Raw genomic sequence first — 13,225 nt, 5'->3', positions numbered from 1 at the left:
TTTGGTTGGGTTCTTTCCACATAGGGATTCGATTTTGATGTAGGAACGCTGATCGCTATGTGTAATCTGACTCGACTTGGTTTCAGCTTCCATTCTAAACTGAATTACTAAGGACACAGCCACACAAACTAGCAAACACATACATGATCATCATGCCTGAAGTCTCACTCACAACTGACATGAATTGCAACTTGATCACACCACTGTAATGGTGGCATGCACAGTGTGCAGAGCTTTTGAAATGGCCCTTGTATAAAACAGCCTGTTTACAGTTTTTTTGAAGACACTAAATGATCTCATTATTGAACACTGGATGATATAGCCTGAGTAATTTGTGCACTATGAGTTTCACGGCCGCAAGGAACATACAGTTTCTAACTTTAACACTTGACTTTGAGTGTTCAACCTCTAATATACAATATTGAAAATCAAATGTTTTGGCCCTGGAAGCCATTAGATGGGTAACCTGGAACTGGGACTGTGCATCATTTGGTAATACAGATTTACTATGCCTCTGACGATGGGGCAACTTGAGGACAGTTTGCCTTTACAGGTAATGTGTTTTATACAACTCATACCAATGTTATGCCAACGATGAAAAACTTTATTTACTTTTCTGTAATTTGTAACATCCATAATACCAACATTGGGGAAAATACAATATCATAGTAAATAAACACAAGCATTTGTAAGTATAATAATCTGTGTGTCTTGTCAATTGTTTATCATATCACATTTTACTCATGAAACCACATATGAGTTTAAATTGCAGTAAGGGGAAAAGTTGGTGACAAAGCCATATCTCCCTAGAGCTTCCTTTCTGTTTGTCAGCCACCATCTTATAATTCTTCAGCGCAGGTCACCATCTGCAAAAAAAGATAGCAAATTGATAGAGAAGTCACAGCTTATCAAGGAAAGGGAGACTGAACTTTCATTGTTATTTTTAAATGAAATTTAATAATATTTCCTTACAGTCTGCTTTCACATTTGCTACAACAGCTTTATTAAGAATGAGAGCCATATTATATGTAGCCATGATGGTCTTGCAAGCAGAGCACAAGATTAAAGCCCTGGAGATCCCAGGTTCAAACATGGATAGGGGTGGGGGCTTTTCCTTGCTCCAGCCCTCTGTCTGTTTTACCTGTTCCACAAGACATCTAACTGCCATCCAACTGCCTGTCAGTCCTGTGTGTATTAGGCCAAAATTTCATGCCTGGTGGGACAATCTCATTAGTGGGAAGAATAAAGATTAATGAGGAGGGTAATGACATTGTGTAGTTGGTTTAATGTGCCAAGTACTAACAACGTATAAGTATCAGCTTTCATATCATGTGGAACTGTCGAATCTGAAGTAACTGTGAGGCAGATGAAGTCAGTCTGAGCTTTACAAAAGTGGATAAGTGTGTGGTTCCCGACATGGGTGATTAAAATGCATTGTACCTACCCTACTATATGATAATGGGTGTTGTTCAAGGGCTGTGGGAGCGACACAATCTGTGTTGGCCTAAACTGGTCCCAGCACACCACATGGCATACAGGTTGCAATAAGATCAACAGAGGCAAAAGAACAGTGTCGCTGGAAACACGCTGCCAACGCCCTCTCGGCCACCAATATTTCAATAGCCACTGCGGACAGGAGGGCCACTTACTTCGACACTGTTACACCAAGTTAGTTCAAGCCTGTTACACCATGTGAGTTCCAGCATGTCATCAAGATGGATCTGCAGTCACAGCCTCTAGCTTAAAATCAGGCACCACATAGCGAACATAACAGTGTTCAAAGTCGACTTTGTACTTCAACAGCAGTGAGGCAAAAGTGGACTATGTGTACCACAACACATGCAAGCTTAAGTTTAGTAGCTCTTTGTTTATGAATAAAGAACCCAGTTAATAATTGCATGCAGTATGTGTTCTAGAATGATGATACCGGCCACCAACCAACATCCTCTCCTTGCTTCCCACATTACAGCTCCACAGAGATAACGAGATGACATAATCTGGTAACGAGGATTCAACAAAATCAATACTTGACAGTGCACCATGTGCAGTGTATCTTTATAAAACTAAATTCTTTGAATATGTTGTCAGAAAGGATTTGCTGATGATTCACACTTGCTTCTGTATCAGTTGTGCTAATAAAGGCAATTTTTGCTATACAATATCTGTGTACACATTGTTTACATAGTACGAGTGCTCCTACAAGGCCACAGAGCCTGAGCCAGATGTGCAGGGAAGTACATGTGCTACTGATTGTGGCATCATGCAGAAGGGAACTGCAAATGATGACGTAATTGTAGAGACTCTGGGGCTGCATGTGAAGCTGTTGATGTTGATAGTTATGTTGCAGATGATGTGGGAGAAATGGTTCAGACACATACATTTCCTCAGAAGCAGGGTAAGAGGAGATGTGTTTGTAAAGGTAATGACAGAGCTTAAGCGGTGGAATATTTTAAGGCATGTAAAAAAGGTTTGTAGCATTAAAGTAACAGAAGTGCTAAGTCCCCGCCTTGAAGAGTGAACTGCTGATGCATGTAGCAAGCTACTGACAATGCAGCCGCAGTTTAACGTGTATGATGTGGGTAAGATAGAAAGGGTACAAGACAAACCTGAGAGTACACTTGCTGTGTGAACATCATGCCAACATTAACCTTCTGTGATGCAAAGTGAAGCCTGAAGGGAGAACATTCAAGCTAGAGGCAACTGCCGCCAATGGAGTACTGTTGCTATATCTATCTGTCTTAAGGGACAAATTGATTAAACTGCAAGAAAACATGTTAAGATTTTATTTATATGCCACTGGGCACTAGGAAGTTGCTTCAGGGGAGCAGGGGCATCAGAAAGCCAAGCAATTTGAGACAAATTCATTCTGTGATTAACCCTACAGTGAGAGAGACAAATGAGACTACATATCAATGTGGTATGTTGTATGTGGTTCATGTGTGAGGATGGGTTTGAGAATGTATTTTCTAGGGAAGCATAAGAGGAAATGTTGCAGTCACAGGGATAAAGTTCCAAATGATGTTCTAAACAACTGTTCAAAAAACCACCGGATAGAGAGAAAAGAGGTACCAAACATCAGAGTTTAATGGGGCAGATCATGTGCTGTTACAGATGACTTGTTCAGGATAATTTATTAAGAGAGAAAGAGTTTTTCAGTGACATTCTTAGTTTGTGAATGAAAAATAAAAAAAGAAATTTTATGGACATGTACACAGTGATGGGAACAGTGATAAGAGAGACATTTCGTTGTGTGTTAGATGTGCAATGCTAAAGATAAGGATGTGGGGACCCTGAGAAATGTGTGAAAGGTTAAGCAACACATGAAAATTCCAAGGTGACACATCCAAATGTGTAGCATTAGGTAACAACAGCAGTTGCAAGTTGTGTTGATTAGGATAATTATGGTGCAAACAAACTTGGAGCCAAAGGTAGAGTAAATTCTCAGCCTCTGAGCCTTGTAGTTCAAACCACCAAGTTCTCAAGCATAGAAACTTGTAAATTTTGTAAATTGTTGTCCACGTATACTGAGTTTTGTTACAGACCAGTCTAGGGTAGAGACCTGGGGACCAGTCTTCCAGATGATGGATGTAATGTTGCCCCACCATAATTTTTTGGGCTTTACTGCAGCAATCAGCAGTTCACCCGCAACAGTTGAAGACAGCCAGCAAGTGTAAAGTGTCAGTATTCTGGTTGTAATAACAGTCCGTTTCTTGAACACAAAATGGACTAAGAGGACAAGCTGAGCAGTTGCAACATCACCATGACACAGATTTGTTACCCCAAATGTGACTGGAACAGTGGGTGATGAATCAGTATAAATAACCATTAATTTTAGCAGAGGCATCAGCAGTCCAGAACTGCTTACAAGGATGAGGAGACTATTCCAGGTGCCCTTGGACTTCGTGCTTCTCCACTGGTGGGCTACCACCTTGCCCATTCCCATAGTGACCAAACTACCATCTTGGAGGGCAGTAGGTGCCATGCACTCTCACTCGCAAGACAGATTCGATCCCTGGAGGGTGGCATCCCCTGCAAGCCAGCAGTTGTAAGTGCTCTGTCTACAAGTGGCCCTGTGATGCCAACTGGGGTGGATGCCATTGTGTAAGATCCTGGAGTCAGCATTCCTGGGCACTAATGTCACAGCCTGGAGGCTATCAGCTCGCCACAATCTCACAATGTCCTTACCACATGCTGTGAGGGGGGGTGGCCACTGTCTCCACTGAGACACCCCATGTATTACTGAAACATTTGACTTTTGATGCTGTTTGTCTATTCTGCCAACAGCTCACTCCCTCTCCAGAACCAGTCCCACAAAGAAGTGGCCCTACACCCCAGCCCCACATTTGACAAGTTGTGTCCTATATTTGAGGTGTTCTCAAGTTATCTTTTAGCATGATAATGATGCAAGACTGGATGTTTCCTGTGATGTCCTGACCTAACTCAATAGAAATTGTGTTTGACTGCTGCCCTGGCCAGCATGTTCTCCAAATGTCTTACCCAATAACATCTCATCATGGGTTACCGAGAGAATGGCACCGCATCACTTGCGAGCCACTACAATTGATGAAGTCGATGTAGTGGCCTGAGTTGCTGACCACTACATTGTCACCCAGGGATAGTAGGATGGTAACCTGGCTGTCAATATTTCAAATACAGTTGTGACCTCATCGAGCGGGTAACAACAGCTAGGTGCCAAAGGCTAAATGACTTTACTGACAACTCATTCTATACAGCAAAGATGGCAAGTGTCCACAGTCAGGAACTGTTGAGGCAACAGAATGTGACGTCAGCCACACTGTTGCCTTAATGGGACTGCAGCTAGCAGCAGCCTTGCAGAATCAAGAGTGCCATCTCAGCCTGCCACAGAAAGGCATCAACCCACATGTACTGTTGGCAGACCGAATGGCAGCAAATCAGGGCTGGTGTGACATGGGATGAACCCACAATCTCTGGAGATGACGGAGTGCTGAAGGCTGGCAACCACAGTGGACCCTGTTCAAAGCCTGAGAGCATCGGGCTAACTGGATCTAGTGGGCTTGTGGCCTGTGACTGCTTCTAGTACCCACTGCAATTGGAGTCGCCTGGCACTGAGGGTGCATCGGTGATGTGGCTGGAACTGAACTCAGGATCAGAACGGAGGCACAGAACGACACCAACAGTGATCCAGCCAGAAGGCTGTACTAGTCAGAACAGGAGAGGTATGATGCCAGCTGGCTGAGAGAACCCCCTACCCCCCTTGCAAGTTATCTTGGGCTGTGCTGGGCTGGAGACTCAGATATACTCGCACGATTTATGTCACGTCCACCTGAAAAGTGCTGCCCAAGCATTGCATGCAGAACAGGCCGCTGTACTCTCTGCTTTGCAAAATTATCAGCATATTTTCAGACTAACCTACACTAAAAAATTACCACACTACATTTTCCTTGAAAACAAACATAATTTTAACATATTCCCTAATCACATACTTTAACTATAGCAAGTGTCTTCTTTATATTCCTACGCAAGCCTCGTCCACAAATGCAACATCATCTATGATTTGAATCTCGAAATTTCTAAATGCATTCAAACACAATTGCTGTTGAGCTAATAGTTGCTGAAAGTGTTGTTATTACTATAAGTCTCTTAATCACAACTATGAAGTATAATTTTGTGCTCTTTGCGTCACTATGATCAATGTGCGTGTGTTCCACACTGTACAGGGAACAAAAGGATGGAGAAAAGATATCTGTGTTCAAATTTCCAAGTGATTCTGAATTGAGGAAGAAGTGGACTCACACCATTCAACAGGTGAACTTCATTCCACCAGAACTTTCTGTGGTACGAATTATTGAGCTACACTGATGATACAGAAAGCGAAGTTAATTTCAGTGCATATGGGTGGTAAGCAACAATAAATTATGGTACACTACAAAATAATATTCCCAGTAAGCATTTTGACTATTTTCACTTATCTTAAATTCATTAATAAATTATTGACCTTTCTTGCCTCAGCCCATGGACTCTACTCTAGATTATCATATTTCTAAACTTTGGGTGTTCATACCAACTAATGTTTAAGTAATTACCAAACAAATACTGTATGGTATGTATCCTTAAAAAAGCTAGCTTTCTACTTGATACAATGAAGACTGAAATATATGTAAGTTAATGACAATATTATGCAAAGGATAGCTTGCTACTCACACCATACAGCAGAGAAGCAGAGTTGAAGATAGGCACAACAAAAAAATTGTCAAACAAGTAAGCTTTCAGCCAAAAAGGCCTTCATCGAAATTAAGCGCGTGCGCACGCCCCCCCCCCCCCCCCCCCCCCCACACACACACACACAAAACCACCATCTCTTGGTACTAGATGGCACTTATATGCTTGGAACCTTCATTACACTCCACCAGATGTCTCTATTCTGTCTTCCCTTCACTTTTTTGTTAGCTGTTGTTTGCTATGGACAACTGTGCATTTTATGAAGAATTGTGTGGAAAATACAGTAAATACCCAGGCAGTTTTCATATTTATCTACTGTGCTGTAATAACAGAAACAACAATAACTTTACATATACAAGGTCCGGCAGAAAAACCTCCCCTTTAAGGAAAGCTAATAAAAACAAAACCAAATAAGGTAGAACAATTTTATTTATACTAAATAAAAGTACATATTATGCCATTTTAGAAAATACTCTTATGGTCTTACTTTTTAAATAAAACATCCCTTAAATGGCTTCCTGCACTGTCGACACACTGTTTGAGTCTTTCCCCGAAGTTATTCATTACTCTTTGAGTCATTTCAGGTGGAATAGCTTCAACCTCTTGTGTAATTGCTTCTTTCAGGGCTCGTAAAGATTGTGGACGTTGTTCATAAACTTTTGCTTTTAAATAGCCCCAAAGAAAGAAATCACAGGGCGTTAAGTCCGGCGATCGTGGGGGCCAGCCAATGTCTCCACGCAACGAGATCACATGTCCAGGAAACATTTCCTTCACCAATGCCAGTGACTGCCGCGCTGTGTGGGCAGTAGCACCATCTTGCTGGAACCACACATTCTCTATTTCACCAAAAAGCTCCCTTAGTTGCGGTTGGAGAAAGTCGCGGAGCATGGCACAATAGTGTTCACTGTTGACGGTTAAATTCCTGTCATTTTCTTCGAAAAAGTAAGGACCGATCACTCCGGAATTGTAAACAGCACACCATACTGTTACTTTAGGGCTATGAAGTGGTCGTTGATGAAGTTCTTGGGGATTGTGTTCACACCAGTACCTGCAATTTTGGCTGTTCACTGTTCCGGCAAGGTGAAAGTGTGCTTCATCAGAAAAAAATCACAATATTGTTGGGACGAATGTTCCGAAGAAGGTCTTGGCACAAACTTACACGGACACCACAGTCTCGTTCACTCAGTTCCTGCGTAGTTACAATTTTGTAAGGATGCATTTTAAGATCTCGATGCAAGATTCTTCTCACACTTCGATCAGATATCCGTAATGCTGCCGCATGCTTTTTAGCGGATCGTCGAGGAGATTGTTGAACTGAAGCTCTAACTGCATCAACATTTCCGGGGCCTGTTGCAGTCCGTGGTCGTCCAGGTGGTTTCCTTTTTAATGCGGAACCTGTCTCATGAAAGTTAGCAACCCAAGAATAAATTGTTTTCTTATCGGGAACAGGGTCCCGTCGTCCGAGCGCAAAGCGAACGCGAATAGCATGTTGAGTATTAATAGGCGATTCGCCATTTTGAATAAAATCTTCCACTACGAAGGCACGATGTTCACCAGACCACGCCATGGCGTACACTGAAAACGGCACGTAGGCAGCTACTTAACGACGTGCCCCCCAACACTCTGCTCCTTCTACTGTCCGCTGCACGTTACTTTGTAATCGGGGAGTTTTTTATGCCGGACCCTGTACATAGTTAATTATCAAAAAGAAAGAGAAAGTCATTTCTACAAGGAAGCAGGGAGTGATTTTGGAACTCATAGCTGAAGGATGCTCCAACAGGGAAGATGCTAGGAAATTATCAATTGAACACAAAACCGTGGGAAATGTATTGAAGAAACAAGCTGAAACTGGATACAAAAGTCTGAGGTAAAAGGGAGGTCAGACAAAAATCTGCAGTCCCAGACTGTGCAGGGCAATGTATAATGCTAGGCGCCCCGGTGCTCCCGGTCGCCTACAGTGGACTGGAAGCCAAGCGGTGACCTCTCCAGTTCACAGGATGCTAGGAAATGGCTGTGGACACGTCAGAAACTCCAAAGAAACATTATTAATTCATGACACCTTTATTCCTGCCGAGTACAATGTGGCCCGCGTAACACAGGCTGGCTGAGCTTGGTGATATCAACGACCTTCCCGGAGTCCTCGCTGACTTGGAGCGATGACACCAGCTCCGGGCCGCACCAGTCTTGCTAGCGCAGTGCCGCGTGCTGTGATGTAGCGGTGGAATGCCCTTACTTCGGCCACGCGTGGCTGGCGGCGCCCGGCTGGCTCGGTGGCGGACAGTAGGCCGCTGCATGTAGGAGGCTCCGGGTTGGAGTCCCGGCGCTGTCGGCACGAGAGGCGTTCTTGTAATGCGGAGTGTACTCTATTCCACCCTGTCTTCTTCCCTGCTCCTCCTGGTGGCTCATCCACGGTGGATGGGCGGAATGGGCTGCAGTACCCCAGCGTCATCGGCTCACCTGGTTGTGACGGTGGATGCACAGGGCCTAGGCCCCGCACGATCTCGACGACGGCTCACTCATGTGGTCAGCATTGGTGGCGAGCGAGTCTGCCACGATGTCTGCTAATCCTGGGTTGATGATTGACAGTGGCAGCAGAGAGGACCAGAGCTGGTACTGTCCCCTCACGTCTGCTGCTGGATGGGCTGCCCTTACTGCAACATCTCCTTAATAAAGATTAACATGTCGATCATCGAGCTGAGCGCTACGCAGTGTCCCAGTACACATCTAACTGCAAGTCTAACTGCAAGTGCCTTGTTGCTATCAAAGCTGGCATATTTAAAGGAAGCACGAGCGACGTCCTGACGTCATGCTCGTTTGTGATGAACGTATTCGTTCCACTTATACTGCTGATTTACCTGTCGTACTCGCCCCTTAGGTGTTCTTGTGACAGAGTTACGTGCTATTATGGCAGGCTTACGCGAAGTTATGAAATGCAGTACAGCTGACGCTATACCTCTGTCATACACTCTACGAAAGTCTCCGTCTAACACAAACCAGCGTGCTAAGCAATTCTCTCTCGCCTGTTGTGTGTAACCAGACCACTGCCCCTGCGGGGCGATACATTCCGATACATGTGCAATCCTCTTACCTCTTGGCTAACCTACTGCCTCTGGCTCTCAGCATAGGCAACGAAACTTTGACAACATTCCACGTTTCCAACTCTTTACTATTCCGCGACACTACACATTCCCCTACTTTAAGAAAATTCGTCCCGAATTTTACAATTCTGGACTTAATGGTTGTGCGCGCCATACTTCCTTATACTCTACAGGTATCTTACAACTACTCCTTCAACACTGTCAAACTTTTCTTGTCCGCTAATAATCTATTTACACTTAATACTGATTCCAATCTTACCATTGGTTATCTATTTATATTACGTTCCACTATTCCCGATCCATCCCATAGGTATGTGATGCAGGGTTGTTATTTCAGAACGAGACACCTATTTCCGTATACAAAAGTAAGTTGCACAAATAAACACTAGAACTAGGATTATGCTAGTCATCAACACACCAAATATAACTGTGTTTTGCTTACGTTTCTCCTGATATTGCTGCACGTGATGCAGTAGTTGATTAACAGAGATCTGCTCTATTTCTGAGATAATCAGGCTATCTAAAGATTGTAGCAATGTGGGATCCAAGGACTCGTTAATAAACGTTAGGTTCTGGCGAGGCAATATGTGTGGTGGTTCCTCTGGATAATACAAGATAGGCTGTGTCACGTTAATCATTGTTGTACCCATGAAAGTAGCTGGTAGGTGAAAATGCTTCCCCACTATTTCACATCCAGTGCCATTAATCAATAACCCACTGCCCTGCAATTCAAGCTTTGATGTATCTGTCAATCTACTATTTCTGTAACAAGCGGCAACTACGGTCTCTAGTTCGAACACAGAGTAAATCCAATGTTCCCCAACTTTCTGAAATTTCGGTCCCAGAAGTAACACCTTCTTTTCGCATTCTAAGGTTCCCATATTTCCCAAGAACAACTGCATCTCACATGAATGATTGTGGGTTGCCACCTCCTTTAATGGACAAAAAAACACTTCCCCTGAATCAGTCTGTCAAATCTTCCGTAGACATTACCACATGATCACTCCTCCGTCTTAACACTAACAATACTTCCTGAGTTCGCACTTGCGCCCACTTCCCAAGTGCACCCCATCTAATTGTATACAGGTGTACTGTATAACACTGGTACCGCGAATTGATACCCATCACTGGTATTTGCACTTCTATGTGTATACTCTCCTGATCTGTAACTACTCTCACTTTAGACATGCGATAAAATAACGGTAAATTCTGCTTCACCGGAGGCACGACATGACGCACTCCTTCTCCAATTCGACACGCGCATCATCCACCCTGTCTGCTAATGCCCTCAATAAAGCTGCTACTTGTATTTTCCTGTCTATTCGGCTCAATCTTGCCTGTATAGCCTCTATATCCCCATTCAACACTTTCCTGGTATTTGCTGCATACCGTTCCAGGTCTGACGTCAACTCCCGCACTGTTCTAGTGACATTCAATATCCCCTGCTCCATGTTACCTATACGTGTCATGTGCCAATCCACTTTCGACTTTGTCTCCTCCGCCAACTCCTGCACATCCCCCACTGTACTACTTAAGCTCCTTGTATCTTCCTCGACCGCAGTTCCAAACACTGTTTTCAGCAATTTTCCCCCTGCATCCAACCACCCTCGTTTCCTGCGAACGAGCGTTTGCGGGACCACTTCCATTACTTGTTGCAGCTGCCTTCTCAGTTTTTCGTATGAGAGCTTCAATTCCTGATACTCGTTCCGTATGTCTTGAAACAACCCCTCCTTCTCAGTGGCTGCCAGTAGCGCCGTAAACCTATCCTGTGGTGTCCGTACATCATTCCTCACTCCCCTTATATTATACGTGAACACAATTGTCCACCTGCGGCTTGACAATACCACATCTAATTGTCTTGCAAACAAAATTCCCTTATTTAGTGGTTGCACCTGCACCACCTCTCCTCTGCAACAGTGTAGCAGTACCAGACTGACGAAAAGTTTCCCGGGCCACATCCTGGCACGGCACCTGAAGGAAAAGGAAGCCATGTCAATTGCTCCTTTCCTTACCACGTCTAAAACACACAAATGACAAGTAAAAACTACATATACCCTATTACCTAATAACAATAAATATGACATGTTCCTCCCCGAGGACACTTAATCTACTTATCCCTAAACCTAAGTGCGTAAGGAACGTTCCTCTGCTGTTCTTTTAGCTTCGGTACCCTCACACCCTTTGTTACCGCTGGAGGAATCCGCGATAACGCATCCACTGTGCCCTTAAACGGTTTAATCCTACTCACATGAACTACTGACGACTTGGTTGGTAACTGCAACTTTACGTTCACTGGAGACACTATTTCATTTACTTGATACGGTCCAGAATATTTCGTCAAAAACTTCGTTTTACCCTTCGGAACATAAGGATTAGCCAACAATACCCACTCACCAATTCTGTATTGCGGCAGTTTACCTGTTCTTTGCCCAATGCTCTCTTGTTTCTCCAAAGGTTTAGTATTAGCACGCCGTACCCTTTGCCAAATCTCTCTCAATTTCTTGGCGCAATTCTTCACTGACTCATCCTGTGAACCTACCTGAGGTTTGAGCACATCAAATGGTGATGGCATTTTCCGACCATAAATTACCTCGTACAGAGAGAGTCCCGTTCCTGTACGAACTTTCACGTTATATGCGCGTGTCAACAGATTTAAATACACGTCCCAATCCGTGTGTTTTGAATTTACGTAATGACTAATCATCTTAACTAACGTCCTATGAACCCGTTCTGTTCGTCCATTCGACTGAGGATGAAATGGGCTTGTCCGCAATTTCTTAACTTTCAATAAATGGCATAACTGCTTCATCAGCTCCGACATAAAGTTACTACCCTGATCTGTAATTATAGTATCAGGCACACCATACTTCAGCAACCAGTTATTTACTAAGGATTGCGCAACAGTGCTTGCCTTCTGATCTGGAATAGCTACCATTACCAGGTATCGGGAAAAATGATCTAATATTGTTAATACATATCGATTACCCGCTTGTGTCTTGTGAAATGCTCCGATTACATCTAAGCCGATGAATGCGAACGGACAATCCGCTTCAGGTAGTCTCTGTAACTGAATTTTCTGATGACTTAAATCTGCTCTCTGTGCACACAGTATACAATTTTGCACATACTGCTCTACATCATTGCGAGGTGTCTTCCACCAAAACCTTTCAGCTACCCGTCTATCGGTCATTCTTTTACCACCATGACCCGACAATACATGGTTGTGCGCTTGTTTCAACACTTCTTCCCTCAGCAACTCCGGTACTATGACGCGTAGTCCGCACTTCGTATTCCTGCAAAGCAACCCATCCTGCATTTCAAACTGCAGTTGTGTTCGGAACAATTGACACACTCTGTCAATGGATTGCAGCTTTATCCACTCCTTCTCACTTATGCCCACAGCTTGTACGGCTGCTATTTTTCTACTAAGCGCATCTGCATTCGTATGTTTTACCCCTAGTTTGTGAATTACCTCGTAGTCAAATTCTTAGTTTCAGTGCCCATCTCGTTAAACGATTCGAAGGATCTTTCAACCCCAACAACCACTTCAATGCTGCGTGGTCTGTAATCACCTCGAACTTACGCCCATATAAATAACAGCGAAAATACGAGATACCATAAATCACTGCTAACATTTCTTTCTCTGTAGTTGAATAATTCTTCTCTGCCTTATTCAGTTGCCTGGAAGCATAAGCCACTGGATGTTCCTGTCCATTAACCCTCTGAGAAAGAATACAACCTACAGCAATATTACTAGCATCACAAGATAGTATGAATTCTTGTTCGAAATCAGGAAGTATCAACGCTGGGTCTGATGTTAGTATCTGTTTGAGCTTCTCGAATGCCTCCTGACACTGTGCTGTCCATTCAAACTTAACACCTTTCTTTAACAATCTCGTTAATGGATGTGCAATTTCCGCGAACAT

General features: G+C 43.6%; 1 protein-coding gene across 2 annotated transcripts in view; it reads right to left on the bottom strand.

Annotated features, from left to right (window-relative positions):
• Positions 1 to 605: 605 nt before the first annotated feature.
• Positions 606 to 13,225, bottom strand: part of LOC126456780 (fibronectin type 3 and ankyrin repeat domains protein 1-like) — a 75,917-nt gene continuing 63,297 nt past the window's right edge. Inside the window, exon 4 of one of the 2 annotated variants that reach the window (XM_050092562.1) lies at positions 606 to 866. In XM_050092562.1, coding sequence (XP_049948519.1) covers positions 860 to 866 — 7 coding nt within the window. In that variant the 3' untranslated portion in view covers positions 606 to 859. The remainder of the gene's footprint in view (positions 867 to 13,225) is intronic. The other variant, XR_007585387.1, reaches the window with a different exon arrangement.

Source organism: Schistocerca serialis, chromosome 2, assembly GCF_023864345.2.
Source record: "Schistocerca serialis cubense isolate TAMUIC-IGC-003099 chromosome 2, iqSchSeri2.2, whole genome shotgun sequence".
Lineage (NCBI taxonomy): Eukaryota > Metazoa > Arthropoda > Insecta > Orthoptera > Acrididae > Schistocerca > Schistocerca serialis.
This window is presented reverse-complemented; position numbering and strand designations above follow the sequence as displayed.